Source organism: Hevea brasiliensis, chromosome 13, assembly GCF_030052815.1.
Source record: "Hevea brasiliensis isolate MT/VB/25A 57/8 chromosome 13, ASM3005281v1, whole genome shotgun sequence".
NCBI classification, from domain to species: domain Eukaryota; kingdom Viridiplantae; phylum Streptophyta; class Magnoliopsida; order Malpighiales; family Euphorbiaceae; genus Hevea; species Hevea brasiliensis.
In genome coordinates, this window is record NC_079505.1 from 90,448,334 (window position 1) to 90,469,018 (window position 20,685).

Below are 20,685 nucleotides of genomic sequence, written 5' to 3' on the forward strand. Positions count from 1 at the left end.
TTAAATTTGAGACAGAGGAGATGGATGGAGCTTCTGAAGGACTATGATTGTACCATCTAGTACCACCCTAGAAGGCCAATGTAGTGGCAGATGTTTTGAGTAGAAAATCTTCTGGCAACTTGGCACACATATCAGCGGAGAAGAGACCGTTAATTTAAGAAGTACATGAGTTGATGGATCAAGGTCTGATCCTAGATATTTCAGATGAGGGGGTATTATTGGCCCATTTTTCAGTGAGACCAGACCTGCGAGACAGAATCAGAGTTTCCCAGCACAGAGACTTGCAATTGATGAAGATTATAGAAAGAGTACAGCAGGGTGAAGGTGGTGAGTTTGGATTTGCCAATGATGGCGCTCTTATGCAAGGTTCCAGGATATGTGTGCCCGACGTGAACAATCTCAGAAATGAAATCATGCGAGAGGCACACTATACATTATACAATGTCCACCCAGGCTCCACCAAGATGTACCATGATGTGAAAGATAGCTACTGGTGGAATGGCATGAAGAGAGACATAGCAGACTTTGTGTCCAAGTGCTTGACTTGTCAGAAGGTGAAGTTTGAATACCAGAGGCCGTCAGGGAAGCTGCAAGAGCTCCCTATCCCAAAATGAAAGTGGGAAATGATCATTATGGATTTTATAACTGGGTTGCCTCGTACCACGCAGGGATATGATTCGATATGGGTAATTATAAATCGTCTAACTAAATCAGCTCATTTCTTGCCTGTGAGAACTACCTATTCTGTTGCATAATACGCCAGGCTCTATGTTAGAGAAATAGTCAGATTGCATGGAGTTTCTGCTTCCATAATATCTGATAGAGGGCTCCAGTTCACTTCTAGGTTTTTGAGAAAGCTACAAGAGGCACTTGACACGCAGTTAAACATTAGTACCGCCTTCCACCCTCAAACAGACGGGCAGTCCAAAAGGACAATTCAAACACTGAAAGACATGCTTCGTATGTGTGTTTTGGATTTTGGAGGTCAATGGGATGATCAGCTACCTTGGTGGAGTCTGCCTACAACAACAGTTATTATTCTAATATCGGGATGGCACTCCATGAGGCGCTATATGGCAGAAAGTGTAGGTCTTCTCTGTGTTAGACGGAAATGGGAGAAGCGAAGGTGCATGATGTAGACCTAGTGCAGTACACTTCAGAGATAGTTCCTTTAATCAGGAAAAGATTGAAAATGGCTTTCAGCAGGCAAAAAAGTCATGCAGATCCCAGACAGAGGGATGTTGAGTTTGCAGTAGGCGATTACATATTCCTGAAGGTTTCTTCGATGAAGGGAGTCATGAGATATAGAAAGAAGGGCAAGTTGTCACCTCGATATATTGGACCTTTTGAGGTTACTGATAGAGTTGGAGCAGTTGCCTATCGATTGGAGTTACCGCCAAATCTTTCTCATGTTCATCCTGTATTTCACATCTCCATGCTCAGGAAATACATACCAGATCCCTCTCATGTGCCACAACCGGATACAGTAGAGTTGAAAGAAGACTTGACATTTGAGAAGCAGCCATTAGCTATAGTGGACTACCAAGTAAGGCAATTAAGGTCGAAACAGATCCCTATAGTTAAGATGTTGTGGAAGAGCCAATCAATAGAAGAATGCACCTGGGAGTCAGAGCGGGACATGCGTAACAAGTATCCTTATTTGTTCAATGTGTAATTCTGTTCTTTTATTCTGCCTTGTGTAAAAAAAAAAAATTCGAGGACGAATTTTCTGTAAGGGGGGAAGAATGTAACACCCCTAATTTTTAAATAAATTATTTTATGGGTAGATATTAATATTTTATTTTATTTAAATTTTGAAAAATTATTTGAAATTTTTTGAATTTTTGAAATCGGGTTCGATTTTTCGAAAATATAAAAATTTGATGATTTTTAAAAATTTATTTAAAGATCACGTGGCAAAACTAAAAATATATTTAGACTCTACGAATTTTTTTGACTTTTCTGGAATTTTTTTTCTGAATTTTTGGGCCTCGTTTTCGATCCCAAAGCAGAGTAAAAATTCAATTTCGGGCATATTGAATCTAACCAGCCGAATCAAACTGGATCGGATCGGACCGATCGAATCGGACAGGCCCTTTCTTCTTCCTCCTGCGCGTCCCGATGCTCTCTCTCTCTCTCTCTCTCTCTCTCTCTCTCTCTCTCTCTCTCTCCCTGGTTTTCTCTCTCCTCCCTCCCCCTCCGATCCGACCACCACTCCCCCACCCCTCCCCGTGCCGTCGCCGACCTTCCCCACCGCCGGCAAGCCTTCGAAAAATTGTGCCAAACTCCTCCCCTATGCTCGAGCGATGCTTTGACTTCCTGGGCTGATTTTGGCCGATCCGGCCACCAATCAGACTTGGTCTTGTCCTAAAACACATCTACACCTCGAGAGCTTTCCATAAACACCAAGAACACAAAAATCCATCGAGCGGTTTGTCCAATTTTTGTTTGGGAAGTTTTAGCCCATTTTGACTTTCGGGCTAGATTTCTCAAAAATCGTAAATCCCACCAAAAATCTGGAGTGCTCCACTCATCGAGAGCTTTCCGGGAATACCCATTTCAAATTTTTTCGACACCATTTTTCGGTGGGTCCTGCGAGACTTTGCAGTATTTTTCCGTTATTAAATGAGTTTAGAAAATTTTGTAAAAATTATATACTAACCCGTGTATTGTGGGCTTCGCGTAGGTACATTCAATTAGTGAAAATTCGACGGTTGTTCGGGTCTGCAATTTCGGGCAAGGCAGACAGACTACCGGGAAAGCTTCAGAACCGGGTTGAGAGTATAGGCTACCCCACCGTTTTCAGACATCCGGGATGCATCTCCATGGTCGAAATTGGCATAGGTAAATCTGAACCTTCATTTTTCTTAATTATCTAGTGCCTAATTTCAATTAAAAATCTATAAAATATTCGTGATAAGTTAGAAAAATATAATTCCTTTTGCATTAGCTTAATAATATTACTAAGGACCGCAGAGCAAAGTTTTAGAATTTTTAGAGCTCAATTGGGTAGTTTTTGTAAAAAGAGATAATTATAGGGTATAATTTTTCAAATTGTGGTTGTTGACTGTTGGATGGGCCCAGAGGGGCCATGTGATGTGATTGAGTTGTAGATATGTGACTTGTGGATATAGAAGTGCATTTTAAATCCTTTTGTAGGTTGGGTAGGTCCTAGGTATAGGGGAGACTCTGCTGGATTTTAAGCACGACTTAGGGTGTCTTTGGTCTTTTTCAAACTTGCATTGAGTCAAACATATTAAATAATTGCAATAAAATTTTTAGGTGAGCCGGGACAACCTTCCTTCTTCACCCAGCAGCCACAGTGACCTAGGTTTAAGTCTGTGAGTAAAATATTAATTTTAATTATAATTTCAATATTATTATATGTTCAAACATGCCCGTGCATCACTTATAAATATGTATCTATATAGTTAAATACTAGGCACGTTTTATAATGCATTCTTAATTGATGAAGTGTCATGGTTGCTGTTTATGGTAATTTGGAGCAGTGTGCATGCGTTAGCCTGCGTGTGGTGTATGATACTGGATATGGATAGGACGGATAGACGTGGCTTGAGAGACACTTACTGAGACCTGGTCCTTTATGGATAAGTCGGGGTAGGCACGGCTTGAGAGACACTCGCTGGCCCCCGCATTTAGTTTATTAAGCGAAAGTCCGGCTTGAGAGACACTTGTTGGCAGAGGTTGGATTAAGAGAGTTGTATAGGGGATCAGCTCCCATATATGTATTGTTTGAACATTATTAGTGTGTGTGAGTGCTCCAAATTGCCTTTTTACTGTTATGATGTGATTTGTATGAAAATTATGATGATGTTGTATTCCACTCCTTATGATGCATTAGCTTTAGATAGCTATAGAAATTGTAGTTAAAATTAGTATTTTACTCTCTGAGTCGAACGCTCACTCCTGTTCATCTTATTTTTCTAGGCTACAAGAGGATTACTTACTGTAACTAACCTGCTCTTCTTCTTCGCAAGTCAATTAGTAATATCTAATGTGTTTCGTACAATTTAATCAAATTATAGACTCCGCATATGTTAGGAGTATTTTAATCAATTTGAGACTGTAATATAATATTATGTTGAATTTGTAAGAACATTAAATGCATACATGACTGGATTGGATGAGAGAGCTGAGCTCTTATTAGATTTTATGATATTATGAGTATGTGGAGGGTGTGCTGAGCTGCCCAAATTATTATATATTGTGTTTACAGGTCGAGTGAGTCAAAAATTCACCGTTGTATGGTCCATTTTATGGACAGACTCTGTCCATTTTATGGCCTTAGGATTGGGTTAAGGAATAGTTACGCTTACTACGGGCCTCGAGGGCTTTAGGTTGACTTAGGGTCTAGTAGGTTGACCTAGGGTCTAGTGCCGGTCCAACCCATAGGTTAGGTCATGACATGAGTATAATTAAGAAACTCTCCTGCTAGTGAGAGTTGGTTAGGCTGCAGGAAAGCAGGAGCAATCTCTGAGTTGAGGGTTTGAGTAGAATGAAGCCAAGCTTATGGTCGGTTAATCTGAAAAGTAAGATGCTTAGCTTAATGCAAGAATTGAGAAGGCAAAGCAATTAAAGCAGAAAGAAAGAGAGTTGGCAGACACAAGGGAGAACTTTGGCAACAAGGAACCTCACAAGATGTTTTTAATACCACTAAGCTAATGCTCATAGGTTAAATTTTCCCTTTTTAGGCAACTAATTCCACCCCATAATCTATTTTCCAAGAAAAATAAATCTATTTTGTTGTAATACTTATCTAGTTGGTTTAAATGTAAAAAAACATCATGTTAATTTAAAGATTATACGAGCTGTCGTTCATTTAATCAAACGTTGGTGGCATTGTAGCAAATTAATGCGACTATCTTGGCGGGTTTGAAAGTTCTATATGTTGCAAGTGGTTAGATTTGAATTTAGGAGCTTCTATTTGCCAGCCAAATATAGGAGAGAAAACGGAGGAGCAAAACAGGGGAAATGAGAGGCTAGTAATCTTCCTCTCTAATGTTCTAGTCAAGCTCTAAGCATACTCTGCCGTTTTTCTCTCGTGCTTTTCCTTGACATTGAGCAGAGGAATCACAACATCTTACATCAAAAAGTTATCATGGCCACCCAAGAGAAGCTGGAAGAGCCACAGATGGAACAAAACACTGTCCAAATTCAGCAAGAGGAGGAACCATCCAAGACTGTCACTGAGAAAGCTATGGAAACAGTGAATGCCAAAGACGAAGTGAACAAGGGTGAATCAAAGGAACAAGATGAGCATAAAACAAAGGATATTGTAGTGATTGAGGAGAAAAAGATGGTAGATGAAGAGAATGCTGCTTCACCAAGTGGAATTCAAAAGATTTCTTCATTCAGGGAAGAGAGCAACCTCCTCTCCGATTTGAAAGAGTATGAAAAGAAAGCATTGTCTGAGCTGAGGTCCAAGATTGAAGAAGCGATCCTTAAAAATGAAATTTTTAAAGAGAAGAAACAGCAAGAAAAGGAAACATCATCAACAAAAGATGAAGATAAAGATCAGAAAGAGAAATCAGCTGCAGCAGACAAGAAAGCAGATGATTCTGAAAAGGAGGAGCAACCAAAGCAGCTAGAAGGGGAAAGCGAAGGGGGGACTGCATCAAATGAAGGGAAAGAAGAAGAAACTCCCGCGCAAGCGAACACAGAACAAAAAGAAATAGCTGCAATAGGAAGCAAGAAAGACTTAACTGATAAAAAAGTGGAAAAGGAGGAAGAGATTCCTGAAAGAGGAGAAGAAGCAAAGGAAACCACCAAGCAAGAAGCTGTAGCAGAGCAAAATATAGACAAAGATATTGCACTTTGGGGAGTACCATTATTGCCCAGCAAAGGAGATATTAGAACCGATACCGTACTATTGAAGTTGTTAAGGGCAAGAGAGTTCAAGGTCACTGATGCTTTTGAGATGTTGATAAACATTCTCAAATGGAGAAAGGAAAACAAGATCGATTCAATTTTGGGTGAGGATATTGAGGCTGATCTTGGCCCCATGGCCTACATGGAAGGCAATGATCGCAATGGACACCCATTATGTTTCAACATCTTTGCGGTGTTCGGCCATGATGAGCTATATGGAAAGACATTTGAAGAGAAACGCGAGAAATATTTGAGGAGAAGGATTCAGCTGATGGAGAAGGGTATTCAAAAGCTTGACTTCAAGCCTGGTGGTGCATCCGCAATACTCCACATTAATGATCTTAAGAACACTCCTTTACCCACGAAGAAAGAGCTCCGGAATGCAACAAAGAAAGGAGTTGAACTTCTTCAGGATAATTATCCTGAATTTGTTGCAAAAAATGTAAGCGATTTTTCTCATCCATTTCTTCAATTCTTTCTCTCAAAACCTTCCATTTCATTTATGTTTTGTGTGTTGTAGATCTTCATCAATGTTCCCTTCTGGTATTACCCATACAGTGCTCTCTTCTCACCTTCCTTATCTCAAAGAACCAAAAACAAATTCGTCTATGCTCGCCAGGCCAAGGTCACAGACACTCTGCTCAAGTAAGAAGGATTCACTCTCTAATTTTGTATCTCTGCCTAGTAACGTAGGTTGAAACTATTATAACCACAACAGAGTCTAACTGCAGGTACATTGCTGCGTCGCAAATTCCAGTTCAGTATGGTGGGCTTAAACGTGAGAATGATTCTGAATTCTCAGTTGAAGATGATGCAAAAGAGGCTATTGTAAAGGCGGGATCGCACGAAACCATTGAGATCCCAGCACCAGAGGTACACTCTCAATTTTCTTTCACAATATGCTTCTTTCCAAGCTGAATTGAAAATCTACCATTTATGAATACTGTTGTGTATCCATGTTGGATGTTTAACAGGCAGGAAACACCTTAATCTGGGACCTGACAGTGTCTGGTTGGGAAGTGAACTACAAGGAAGAATTTGTCCCGACTGATGAGGGTTCATATACCATAATTGTGCAAAAGGGGAGGAGAATAACTTGGCAGGATGGAACAATTCGCAATTCTTTCACGAATAAAGAACCTGGAAAGATTGTGATTACAATTGAAAATGGAGCATTCAAGAAGAAGCGGATTCTGTATCGATACAAGACCAAGACTTCATCATCCCTTTGATGCTCCTAGTAAATTAAGAGCATAATTTTCTAATTTTCTTTTTGGAGTTGATGGTGATGTTTGTCTGACAGGAAGATACATGGGAATTTTCATTTTTTCTTGAAGCACTTCGCATATCTTTCAGTTTCAGTTTAGGCAAATAATAGGATCAGAGATGGGGAATGTTTGTGTTGACAAGTATCAGTACTCAGTATTGAACCTGTCTTCTGGTATCAATTTATTGGTTTGTTTACTAAATCTCTATGATACAGTTTAGTCATTTTAAGGAAAGTGTAATTCACTATTTCTTTTTTTTTTTTTTTTTCAAGAAATAGTTTGTTTTGTTTCATGCATATTTGATTGTCCTCTTAAACATTGGATGTCTAAAAGTCGCATTTTTTAAATAATTAAATAAAGATAATATTAAAAATCATACTTGAAATTAAATACTAATTTCATCTAAATTTAGTTATTTAAAATTCCATGCTAATATCGTATCAAATTTGAATTTCTTTGGTATAATGAAAAAGAAAATGGTTTTATAAAGAAATATATGCTCCATTCACTATCGTTTAAAACATAGTCGTCAATTGATCGCGTGGCCTAATGGATAAGGCGCTCGCCTCCGGAGCGGGAGATTGTGGGTTCGAGTCCCATCGCGATCGTTCTTGGAGCTTTGTTTTTCGTTTTTCCCATCTACATCAAATTTTCCCCTTTAATCAATTTCGCTTTTTGGTCATCCATGGCAAATGGAACAGAGAAAAGACTAAGGAATGAATGATTGGGCTGCATAAATACGCCACCAGATAAATCTTCAAATTTGCGTCTAAGTAAACTCTAACAAGAGAAAATTCAACTATACAATCATTGTCATTCAATCGCCTCCCTCACGGAATCCATAGACAACATGTTTTTAAGTGTTTCTGAGTAGAAAATGCACATTTTGTCATAATTCGCCAAAGACATTTATTCATTCTAAACGAAATTTTAAAAATTTATGCTACTAGTTATAGCATCATACAGAAATAAAACTTAATATCCTAAAAAAAGAATTAATAAATTAACAATGATTATAAAAAAAAAATTATATTTATAAGATAAATAACTTTATAATATTTTTGGGAGAATAAAATTCTGATTGAATAAAATGAATTGGATGCCCTAAATTTACAAGGGCTAATTTACAAATTAAGTACAAACTATTAGATTAATTAACAAAATGCCAAATTTGAAAGGGACACAGTCACATACTCACAGTGGACTTGCCCCACGTAATGATCACAGCCCCTAAAGGAAGTGGACTAGACTCCCAAAAGGACGTGGCTAAAAAATCTATGAATTGGGCAGCAAAAGGAGAAAATTGAAAAATTATAGAAAAATAGAAAATGCCAAATGAGAAAAGTAGACTTAGCAAGAAAACAAAAACAAAAATTAAAAATGTCTGTTTCTCTTTGAATCAATGAATATTTTTAGAAATCAATATAAATTATTTTTGAGAGTAGTAATAACAATGAATTAAATTTTTATGAATATTCGATATGATCGAATTTTAATAAGATAAGTTTATGTAATACATAATCAGATTTTAGATAGATTTAAATTTAAAATTTAATACTTGAGTTCAAGTTTACATTTTAGATATTTATTATTTAAATTCGTTTATATAAATATTTAATTAAATATAAAATATATATTTTTATAATAATATTTATAAATTTTTATATATTTTATTTTATGTAAAATAAAATTGAAATATTTTATAAAATTATTAACTTTTTAAAATATAAATTACTAATAAAAATAATCATATATATATTTTTATTTAAAACATATAAAATTAAATGAGTTCAAGTATTTTTCAGATGATAATAATCAGATTTACGATTAATTTTGGTAGTTGATAATAAATTTTAATCGGATTCGAATTTTGAGAATATTAACAATTTTGAGTATAATAATTTTTGTGGGTATCCTATTCATTGTCATCCTTAATTGTTAGTCCAATCAAAATAAAATAAAAATTTTTAAATATTTAACGGGAAATTATTTTTTAAGAAATTAAAAATGATCTCATATTGATTATAAAATTTTTTTCTATTAACATAAATTAAAAAGGAATAATATGATAAAGAATATATTTTAAATTATAATATTAATTAGATTGTTAAAAATTGATAGTAATGTAGAAATTAATTAAGGGCTATATCTTTAGAAGCATAAATTTGCCTTGTATCTAATGTCGAGAATATATATATAAAGCACAATACTGAGAGCCAATGCCACCAAATATGAAGTAAAATATAGATAGTCCCAATCACATTAACACTCTTAACTCAATTATGATTAATCTTTCCATTCAAGTTAAAATTTCACAATCAACTTTATAGGTGTGACAATCCTCTTAAGCTTTTAATATATTGAATCTTTAATAACAAAATTATAAGCTTCTATGTAATTATTGTTTTTTTTTTATATTTTTTGAAAATAAACTGAAAAAAAAAAACTTTAGTTGCATTTGAAAATAATTTATAAAATTAAAATTCATGTAAAATATAAAATTAATGTGAGTTTGTGGGAAAACATGTCCTCCGATTATCTAGAAACAGGCAACGATAGTTAGATCTGATTAAAGGTTGGTTCAGATTGATTTCAAATCGTAATTGATAATTCGTTTTTAAAATTTAAAAAGATTAAAATTAAATTTGCAGAGTTCTTTAACTTTAGTTGGATTTTTATCTTAATTAAATTGATTTTTTTTTATTTTTAAATTTTGTCTTAAAAAAATTAATTTTAATTCGAAGTTGAACAATTTTAAACTAGTTTTAATTTAATTTAATTATAAATTAACTATTTTGATTTCTATCTAATTTAGTTAATTTTAAAATATCCTTCCGAATATATGATAATCCATTTCCCTTTACGTTTTTTTAAATATTAAAAAATATTACATTGATAAAAATAAAAATATTGACCTTATTTTTAACAGTTAATTTTTTTTAAACTTTTTATTATTGAAAAAAACTTTTTCTGAAAAAGAACAGTCTTGTATTCTTGTTCAAGAAACACCAGATCCTCCCACCAGAAATGTCATTAAAATAGTATTTTTAGACAAAGTAAATAAGGTGAATACAGAAGGGCAATCTAGTAACTTTAACCTTTGCCTTTTGCCTTGACTATTTGCAGAAGAATTTATTAGCAAGAGCCTGTTAGAAATAGAAAAATGGAGAGAGAAAAGTCAATGTTGTCTTAAAATCTTTCAAATTGGCATCAGAACAAGTTTAGAAGAAGGAAAAAGAAGAGGAATCAGTTATGGAAAAGTTAGAAATTAAGGGAAAATGAGGGAAAGTGGGAAGGAAAATGGAGAGGTAGATTTATCTTTGTGTGATTTCAGCTTAAACAGTGATTCTTGTTTAGATGTAGTAATTGCTTTCGGTAGTTCACGCAATCCTTCTTGAACCAAAAATTAATACTAGCTTCCGTACACAGCGCTTATCTTTATTTCAGGTATATTTTTTATTACCAATTTAGTTATATATATATATATATATTTTTTTTTTTTCTTTTTTTTTTCTTTCTTATTTCTCCCTTCTTTTTTTTTTTGGTTGATTTGCAATTGATCTGTGAGATATACTGTATTTTTCTGATTGAGGGTTTCATTTTAGGAGCCTTATGTGGTTTATTTTAGTTCTGGTAAGTCAACGAAGTGTATGCACACGTATACGCAACTCTTTTGCTTACTTCTTGATCGATTTGTGAAGTATAGGTAGTTCTATTGCTAGGAAACAAATAGAGGGCTTTTTTTTTATATATATATATATTTATGATTGTGATCTTAGAGGTTAAAATTTGAGCATCTCTCAATCTCCGATCTCAGCTTTTATGCCAGTGTAGAATAAGAAGGTGTAGTGTTCATGCATTTGATTCTGTATTAGGAGGTAAGGGACATGCCGTTCAAAACTGCATTGGTCAATCAGTATCTGTGGCTTCATGTTGCTTTTAGTTTGTGGCTGCGCTTTATTTTCTGCTTCTTTTATGCTAACTGCTCAATTTGGTAAAATGCGTGAGCCGTAAGATTTAGCAGTAACTAGCAGAAGATAAATTTCATAAACTATTTTGTTGGGTTTTCTTCTTAAGTTGTGCCTGTATTAAAAAGCCATATATTGATCAGCAGTGCATGCCAAAATTTTTCATGCAAAATTATTCAAAATTTTATAATTTACCTCTGGTTAGTGTCTTCACTTTTATGCTAGAAACCATTGAAGATCGAATATCAATTGTCCAAATATAATATGTAGCATCTGTATAGTTATAGAATAATGGTGCTGAAACGATAAATTTTGCGAATGACTACCTGAGCAACTTAGCTTTTCCTGAATGATCCTCTCTCCTGTTCTCTCTCTCAGAAAAAGAAAAAGATATGGACCAAAATTTACTCTTATCTAATATTTGTTGGTTTATTGAACTTCTGATTTCCATAGATAATCATCTTCTACTGTCTGGTTATCCAGTCAAAGGAGATGGTCATATGTCATATCATTGCTTAGCTTGCTGGAATCCAGCTTTAATAGGTAGTAGTTGTGGTGGGAACCCCTTGATTTTTGGGTCCTGATGGCGTCTTTGCAACCACTTTATTATTGCTTAAATAAACTTTGTAGCTTTTATTTGGGATATTTTTGAAGACTTCTGTGATTAAGTTGAATCAACTGAATTTTTTCAGTAATTGTTGACTCCAAGCAACTGGAATGTGTCTCTGCTTTACTTCTTGGTTTTCTTACTATTAATAGTTTTGTCATCCCTGCAGTATAAGCTTTATAGATTCTTGACTTCTTTGAATTCTGATTGCAGTCACACCTTACATATTTAGACTTGCTGTTGAAGCTATTGAAGATCTCTTAAAGGGTAACTGGACCTGGAGAGCTTCTCCCCTTTTCAGTATTTTTGGCATATTCATCTTCTGCATCTCATTGTGTTTTTTGATCTCGTCTATTGGCAAAGTTTGTAATTTGGTATTTACTTGATGGGCTGTTCAAATTCATGTTTCATATAATCTTCGTGGCATTGGGGTCAATGCCAAAGAGGTGGATTTAAATGGAGAGAAACCTGAACAACTTTGTGATGGAACAATCAGACATGCATAAACAATTTCAATACAGTTCCAGGGAATCTGGACATGAGGGCTTCCCTCCCGCATCTCAAGCATTTATGCTAGACCCTGGTAGCAACAGAAATAATATTATGAGACTTCCTGACCTTAATGCATCAGAGGTTAAACCTGTACATAATTATTCCATAACAGGTGAGGAGTTTGCTTTTGAATTTATGCGTGACCGAGTTAATCATAAGAAGCCTCTTATCCCCAGTGCTGCTGGTGATCCCAATTATGCTGCAGGGTATATGGAACTAAAAGGCATTTTAGGCATTAGTCATACAGGGTCTGAAAGTGGGTCAGATATATCAATGCTTCCCATAGCGGAGAAAGGTCCAAAAGAATTTGAAAGAACAAGCTTGTCTTCGCACGAGGAGAGAAGCAACTATGGGTCAGTTCGGTCAGTACCTCAAACTTCATCGGGTTATGAAAGTCGAGGACCTATACATGTTTATACCTCTTCAGGAGCCTCTGATAGCTTGTCTGGAAAGATGAAAGTTCTCTTCAGCTTTGGTGGTAAAATCCTACCTCGTCCTAGTGATGGAAAGCTCAGGTATGTTGGAGGTGAAACACGCATTATACGCATTAATAGGGAAATTTCATGGCAGGAGCTTAAGCAGAAAGCTTTATCAATTTATGATCAATTGCATGTGATAAAATATCAACTTCCTGGAGAGGATCTTGATGCCTTGGTTTCTGTTTCATCTGATGAGGATCTGCTGAATATGATGGAGGAATGGAATGAAGTTGAAGATAGGCAAGGATCACAAAAGCTTAGAATGTTTTTATTCTCCATAAGTGATTTAGACGATGCTCAATTTGGCCTGGGTAGCGCGGAGGGTGATTCTGAGATTCAGTATGTAGTTGCTGTTAATGGCATGGAAGTGGGATCCAGGAAAAACTCGACCCTGCATGGTTTGGCAAGCTCTTCAGGAAATAATTTAGATGAGTTAGATAGACTAAATGTTGACAGAGAGACAAGTAGTGCTGCAACTGTCTCTGTTGGGGTCAGTACTTTGCCATTTACTGCTCAACCAATTCTTCAGAGTTCCTCCAGTGCATATGAAACCCATCCACATCCACAGTTTTATCATGGCCAGTTGATGGATCATAGAGAAACTCAGCATTTCCTGCCGCACGATCATTGCAATTCTTCTAATTATTCTCCTTATGAAGAAACTCCTCATTCAGTGCCTCTCCATGGCCTTATAAATCAACAGGGAGGTTTGCATGAAGGACATTCGGGTAATAGCATTCAGTTGCATAAATCTCAGATACTAATAAAGGAGGAGAAGCGAAAACCTGATGTTTCAGTTCAGCAAGAAATTGAACCTGAGAAAACTCGTCCTGTGGAAAAAACTTACCCTGTTCCTGTTGATGAAGCACCAGTTGGAGTTGCATTGCAAGGAGATCTTCATTCTCCACCCAAAAAAAATGAGGGGAGGTACCAGGAACCTGAAAAGGTCTCTTCTTCTGTTGATGCTGTGAATTCAGTCCAGGTTCCTAAATCTTCTGAAGATGATCAATGTTCCACATCTGATGGTACGTTTGGTCCAGTCTATGCTGATTCTGCTTCCAATCTGATTGACTTGAGTTACCCTGAACCATCAGTGCCTCCTCAGAGAGTTTATTATTCAGAAAGAATACCGCGGGAGCAAGCAGAGTTGCTGAACAGGTTATCAAAATCTGATGACTCACTTGGTTCTCAGTTGCTTACTTCAATTGCAGAAACTGTTGAAAAGTTGCATCAGAGTAATTTTGCTCCCCATACCGAGAACTCCACATCAACTTCAAAACCATCATATGCAGACACTCAAACCATCAATGAGGGACTTGCCCAACTTGAGAAGTACAAGGAGTTTGCTGAAGCAGTTTCTCAGACGAACAAAAGGCTTTCTGGTTCAGACAATGTGCTGGACAGGGAAAGTGTTCTCATGGGTGACTATGATACAGATTATACCACAGGTAATAATGTGAAAAACCTGAATGAGGAAATGGGAGAAGCTGGATCTGGGCATTCAGCTGTGCGCCAAGTAACTGCTGTCATGCCTCAGAAGGATCCTGCATCTAATCTTTCGGAGCCTAAACGGGTTGAGACAACTGGCAAGGACTTCACGAGTAATAACAATCTTGGACATTCTCAGCCATTTTCTGGGACAGAGAGCTCAACTAAAGATGTTTCAAAACGAATAACCCCTGTTGGTGTTCCAGTGGCAAAGCAGGTAGACATCAGTATAGATATTAATGACAGATTCCCTCGTGATTTCATTTCTGAAATATTCTCTGGTGGGATATCTACTGAGGATACATCTGTTGTTAACCCAATTCACAAAGATGGGGCTGGCGTGAGTGTGAACATGGAAAATCATGAGCCCAAGCGCTGGTCATATTTTCAGAAGTTGGCACAGGATGGGTTTGCTCAAAAAGATGCTGCTCGTACTAACCTGGATCATCTTGGTACTCCATCTGCACCTGCAAAAGTTGAAGAAGGAGATAAGAATTCTTATCATTTTACAACTTTGACAACTGATGGAATGTTGATAGACCATGAATATTCCCAAAACAATTTTGGTGAAGACGTTAAGAAAAATTTACCAGGAATGGTAGGAGCTGACTCTACAATGCTTTCAGGTTTTGTTCATTCTCCAGTGAAGAACAGTGAAACTCTGCAATTTGATGCTATGATGGATAACCTAAAATCACCAGAATCATGCTATGAGGTATCACTCCTGATGATAATTTGATTTGAGAACTCATTTCCTGGCCTGGTAATTGGATTTAACTTTTCATTAATGCTTTTAGGGTGCAAAGTTGGAAAATAGGAGTGCCGGCCTACCTCCCCTCGATCCTTCTCTGGTAGATTTTGACATCAATACTGTGCAGGTGTGGTTCCTTTATATATTAAGGTGTCCTTACCTTCATACAAAGTTGTGTACCCACCCCCCACCCTCTTCCCTATCTCTCATGTTTGTATTAAACCATCTTTAGGTGTGCTTAAAATGTTAATTCACAAAAGTTTCAAATTTTACTGAGCCATTGAAGGAATTGACAATCGATTCAATTCAGAAAGTGAAGTACTCTTCCTGAGCCATCCTTACTTCCTGGAGTTTGAGAGTCCATTATTTTTCTTTTTAAGTCATGTTATCTGTAGACTTTGAGAAATTCAATCTGTGAATATATCAGCAGTATGGTTTTCCAAATGGACAGTGAACTCATTTTGTTTTTAAACAAATCATGGGACCAATATGACTTCAGCTATGTTTTCATTTTATGTCAAGTTATAAAATCTTTTTTTTTTTTTTGTAAAAAAAAAAAACCAGTCTCAAGTGAATAGTTTAAGTATGCATGTTGGGGGAAAACAGCTGAAGTAGTTGGTTATGTCAAGCGAACTATTTGCATCATGCTGGTATAAGCCAAGTTCAACTTCCACACAAATGCTTGTGTAATATATATAACTGTGTTGCATTAATTAGGTGTTAATTAATTATTAGTTTCTTAGGTACTGAATAAAGTATGATGGTCTCTTTAACAATGATTTTGAACATTTTGGAGAACTTCAAAGTTAATTCTGAAGGATTGTGGGAATGACCAGATTCAACTGATGAAAAGTGCAATGAAAATTTATGCCCTAGCCCCTATGATAAAAAGGTAAATTTCTTTTGTAGAAAACTTGGCCAAGTTCCCTCGTTGAGCTCACATCAGCTGAGGCAAGGAAGCAATTATGGGAATCTTTGATTAAAAACAAAGCAAGCAATTATGATTCATGAAATCTTCTTGATCAGAAAGCTTTGTTTGCTTATCAGCATTACTAATGTTTTCCCGAGTCTTTTCCTTCTGTTTATCGAAGGACAATATGGGTGCTTTACTAGTATAGAAATGGACATTCTCTTTATGTGCTGTTTTTGTGTTTATCATCCTGTAACATTACTAAATTTATTTCCCTTGATTAAGTTTTCCTCATATGTCGTCTGGATTTCATTTGTATGCTATTCAATATGAATTGTGTGTATATCTATGTATAAGGAGATGTTTGACTGAAGAATTTATATGTGAATGGGGCAATGACTCTTGGGAGACAAAACTTCTTACTTGCCTCATGTTTATAATAGCATTTACTTATTTCATGTTATATCACATGAACTCCTGCTTTGGGTATTCAAAATATTTTGATGGTTTTTCCCAGAATTTTTTTCTATCTTCTTACCATTTGGTACCCTCCATTGCACACCATTTCTTTCCAAATAAGTAGCATAATATGACACACACACACACACACACACACACACACACACACACACACACACACACTTGCGCACAGAAAGAAGGAATTTGGCTTCTGTGGTACACATGCAAAACTTGCATACACATTTGTTTGTGTTGATCTTTCTACTTGCTTGTGGCCTTTGAATCTGGCAGTTTGAGCTTAATTCATCTTGCTTTTAACCACAGTAAGATGTGTACTTAGTGCTTTTATTTGGATATGCATCGCAGGTCATAAAGAATGATGATCTTGAAGAGCTGAGAGAACTGGGTTCTGGTACTTTTGGGACTGTGTATCATGGAAAATGGAGGGGATCAGATGTTGCCATTAAGAGGCTAAAGAAGATCTGCTTCACTGGTCGCTCATCAGAGGAAGAGAGATTGGTATTTATTGCTTAAAACTTGATATGCATTCACATTTTATTCCTAAAAATAACTATTTGCTACTTAGCTAAATATTAACCATTTTATCATACACAGCCATCATTGATAAAAAGCCAATCAAGGAGAATATATTGTTAGTCTTCTTTGGCTTCAGTTGAAGTACATTGCTTAAGATTAACTTCAATTTTTACCTCTTCCAATTCCCTTGTCTTATCATGATACCAAGTAATCAATATACATTTTCCATCCTCAGACATTAGAGTTTTGGCGGGAAGCTGAAATCCTTTCAAAGCTTCACCATCCAAATGTGGTAGCATTTTATGGTGTGGTGCAAGATGGACCTGGAGGGACATTAGCTACTGTGACAGAGTACATGGTTGATGGTTCTCTTAGGCATGTTTTACTTAAGAAGGATAGGTAAATGCTGCATTTATATAGTTTTGAATCCTTAGTTTGGCATCTTCTGGCTCATGTTAAATATTTTTTATTTTTTAATTTTGGCAATTCTAGGCTGATTTGAGAAATTAGTTTCAATTTTAGCCAACTGATCAAAATTGAATAAAAATAATATTTTGCTACTAATTGGAATAACTTTTTATTTTAAAAAATAAATTTCCCCCTTTCCTCACTTTCTCTTTCCTCACCATTCCTCTCCCTCTCTCTGTCCATCACCACTTGCCGCCCCCACTCTTTTCTACCTCTTTACTCCTGGGAAACCAGCAGTTGGTTTTGGTATTCATGCTATTTGTCTTTTCTGATTGGAAATGGTTAAGCTTTGCAGATTCACCTGAACCAGTAGCCATCCTTCCAACATGTTCCACATTTTCCCACAGAAATCTTTGTGCAGTCATTCCCTGGTCTTGATACTTAAATTGGTTCTAGAGCCCTCGAGGAGCATGCAGTATTGAGGTGCTTGCAGCAATAGATTCTTGCATCAATCATTGTTTTTATAGAATGGATGCCAATCTATTTATCCCTATTTCAGTGATCCTCTTTCAACCCTGGACCTTAAACTTAGGCAAGTCATGGGCAAGGCCATGGGAGATTGCTATTAAAACAGATTAAGTCAAGTCAGAGGAGTTCTTGGTTGACAATTATTCCATTCTGCTGCAAAGCACAAATCCTATCTGGCTCCATGAAACTCTCCTACCTTCAAAGATTTAAGCCTTGGGCACTTGGAATTAAGTATTTCCACTGCTGGCCAAATATCCCTAGCATTGTGGCAAACATCAAGAATTGATTTTTCAAGCAATGGGAATCCAGCAAACAAGTCTGTAAGTGTAGCATGGTTGATTTCCCCAAGGGTGGAAGGAGAGAGAGAGAGAGAGAGAGAGAGGGGGGGGGGGGGGGGGGGGAATAGGAATTATACTTTAGTTTTGAGTAGTTGGCTGAAACTGAAACAAATTTCACAAATTAGGATAAAATTAAGAGGTTTTGCCAAATTGAAAATGTGCAGAAGTTTGGATTATTTTGTCTCTAAAATTTATAAATTTTGTTGAGATAATTGTTGCAGCATGAGACACTTTGTTATAGAAAATCAACCTAAAATATGAAGTGAAACACTGAAAGAATTGTGGATTTTCATGCTTTCTTCAGATGGATTGCTGGTTTGCAATTTCATGTGGAGGCGGTTGGTTTGCTCATTTTCTCTTGATTATCTCATCTAACTTGCAGGTATCTAGATCGTCGGAAGCGGTTGCTAATAGCTATGGACGCTGCATTCGGAATGGAGTATTTACACTCAAAGAACATTGTGCATTTTGATTTGAAATGTGACAACTTACTTGTGAACTTGAAAGATCCCCAGCGACCAATCTGCAAGGTAATTTCTACTAGGATGAAGAGAAAATCCCATTAAAGATCTGGCAGCTTATGTAAATCATTCAATGGATGCCCCAGGTTGGTGACTTTGGCCTGTCAAAAATTAAACGAAATACCCTGGTTTCTGGAGGTGTACGGGGAACTCTACCTTGGATGGCACCAGAACTGCTAAATGGAAGCAGCAATAAGGTCTCAGAAAAGGTAAAGGTGTCATTCTGATATGAAACTTGGTTGATAAAGATCATTATTTCTCTTATTTTCCATGAATTCTAGCCTCTCAGCTTTTCTGTCCCCAAGTTTTAGTTACTGATGTATCTATTGATTCTTAGGTGGACGTTTTCTCCTTTGGAATTGTCTTGTGGGAGATCCTTACTGGTGAGGAGCCATATGCCAACATGCACTATGGTGCCATCATAGGTGCGATACTCTCCTCTTCTTTATCTTCTTTCAGCCTGTATCCCAGGATTATAACCTATCTTCTTTCAGCCTGTATCCCAGGATTATAACCTGATTCTGAGTTGTTTGCATGCTGAAACAAATCAAAACCTGGCACCGACCTGCAAGGATTATGGGTGTCCAGCTTTTAGTTGGCTTCTAATTTTGCTAAATTTTGCATAGCTAGTGACGCAACATGTGTTTGTTAACATACAGTAAACTTGATACGCATAAGCATCTTTTGTGTGTGTGTGTAATCTCGCTGGTTGTACACTTAAGTTTCAGCTACATATGATTTCGTAAATGTTTTCTTGATGTGCAGGAGGAATTGTAAATAACACATTGAGGCCAACCATTCCAAGCTTTTGTGATCCTGAATGGAAAAGGCTGATGGAGCAGTGTTGGGCCCCTAATCCTGCAGCCAGGCCATCCTTCACTGAAATTGCTGGCCGATTAATGTCAACAGCTGCTGCCCAAACCAAAGGACACAATAACAAAACATCAAAGTAAATGTGATGCAACACAGGCAGTCCATATTTTTAGGACTGCATATATTTGGGAAGAAATTAAAAACTTAATTATTTTGTTTTTTTTTTTTCCCTAATTACACTAGGTTTATAATGTTTAGTTGTAATGGGTTTTTGTTATTTGAGAAAGAAATTATGAACTGAATTATTTTGGTTGTGGTGTTTTGTTTTCTCATTATATTAGGTTTATAGTCTTTTTAAATTTATTTATTTATTTTCTAAGGGGTTTTTGATGCCTACATAAATTACCCTAAGTGGTTTATTCTATTAGGTTATAACTGTTGATTGATCAAATCAAATAAATGAAAGTCTATAGAGATTGGATTATATATTCTCTCTGCTTGATTTACATTACATCCATTTGGGTATTGGAACAGATTCAATCGAGGTAACCGTCCATCATGCCTTTATTTTTTGTTTTTTAAACAAAACCCCAAGTGCCATTTTTGGGTGTTGGAACAGATTCGATCGAGGTAACCACCCATCATGCCTTTATTATTATTATTTTTGAATAAAAATCCAAGTGCCATTTGGTTGGTTAAAGTTTTTCTAGAATTAATCTATTACCCTCTGCGACAACGTAAACTTTTTCTTTGAATGTTTTTCTTCTTAAGCTTTCATATTTTCATAGGTTAATTATTTTTTTAATTATGTTATAATTAATATTTGAGTTTTTGTATTTAAAATAAAAAATAATTTATTTAAAAATTATTAAATATACTCAAAATATATTTAAAATAAATAATTGTTGTACTTATATATATATATATATATATATATTTTTTTTTTTTTTTTCTATTTTCACCTTGGTTGGTTTCCGCCGGATACTGTTGTTAAGGGCTGGCCCACCACTATTATTATTTCTTTGGACAAAACTCAAAAGCTGCAAAATGAGTCTCAAAATAATTATTAATTATATAGAAAAAAATCAGTGGTATTTAAGTAAATAAAATAAAGAAAGAGACAATCTCGTAACTTCCGCTATTAATCCTTCTGGCTTGACCACTGGCAC

General features: G+C 36.0%; 2 protein-coding genes and 1 non-coding gene across 4 annotated transcripts; all 3 read left to right on the forward strand.

Moving 5' to 3' along the window:
* The first annotated feature begins 4,893 nt into the window (after nucleotides 1–4,893).
* On the forward strand, nucleotides 4,894–7,354 carry LOC110643167 (patellin-4-like). The gene is made up of 4 exons (XM_021795432.2): nucleotides 4,894–6,331; nucleotides 6,410–6,534; nucleotides 6,621–6,762; nucleotides 6,864–7,354. Exons 1-4 carry the CDS (start codon nucleotides 5,120–5,122, stop codon nucleotides 7,119–7,121), a joined length of 1,737 nt encoding a protein of 578 aa, XP_021651124.2. The 5' UTR covers nucleotides 4,894–5,119; the 3' UTR covers nucleotides 7,122–7,354.
* A 338-nt stretch (nucleotides 7,355–7,692) lies between these two features.
* Nucleotides 7,693–7,765, forward strand: TRNAR-CCG (transfer RNA arginine (anticodon CCG)). Its single transcript has one exon. It is a non-coding gene; the product is annotated as a tRNA-Arg (tRNA).
* A 2,538-nt stretch (nucleotides 7,766–10,303) lies between these two features.
* Nucleotides 10,304–19,818, forward strand: LOC110643162 (uncharacterized). Of its 2 annotated transcripts, XM_021795427.2 has the most exons (10): nucleotides 10,304–10,604; nucleotides 11,946–12,396; nucleotides 12,490–14,966; nucleotides 15,049–15,129; nucleotides 16,738–16,890; nucleotides 17,144–17,307; nucleotides 18,565–18,712; nucleotides 18,790–18,912; nucleotides 19,041–19,128; nucleotides 19,469–19,818. In XM_021795427.2, the coding sequence occupies exons 2-10, from the start codon at nucleotides 12,189–12,191 to the stop codon at nucleotides 19,654–19,656; spliced, it is 3,630 nt and encodes a 1,209-aa protein (XP_021651119.2). In that variant the 5' UTR covers nucleotides 10,304–10,604; nucleotides 11,946–12,188; the 3' UTR covers nucleotides 19,657–19,818. The 2 variants fall into 2 exon arrangements, with proteins under 2 accessions (XP_021651119.2, XP_021651118.2); XM_021795426.2 differs by having other exon boundaries at nucleotides 11,946–14,966.
* Nucleotides 19,819–20,685: the final 867 nt, after the last annotated feature.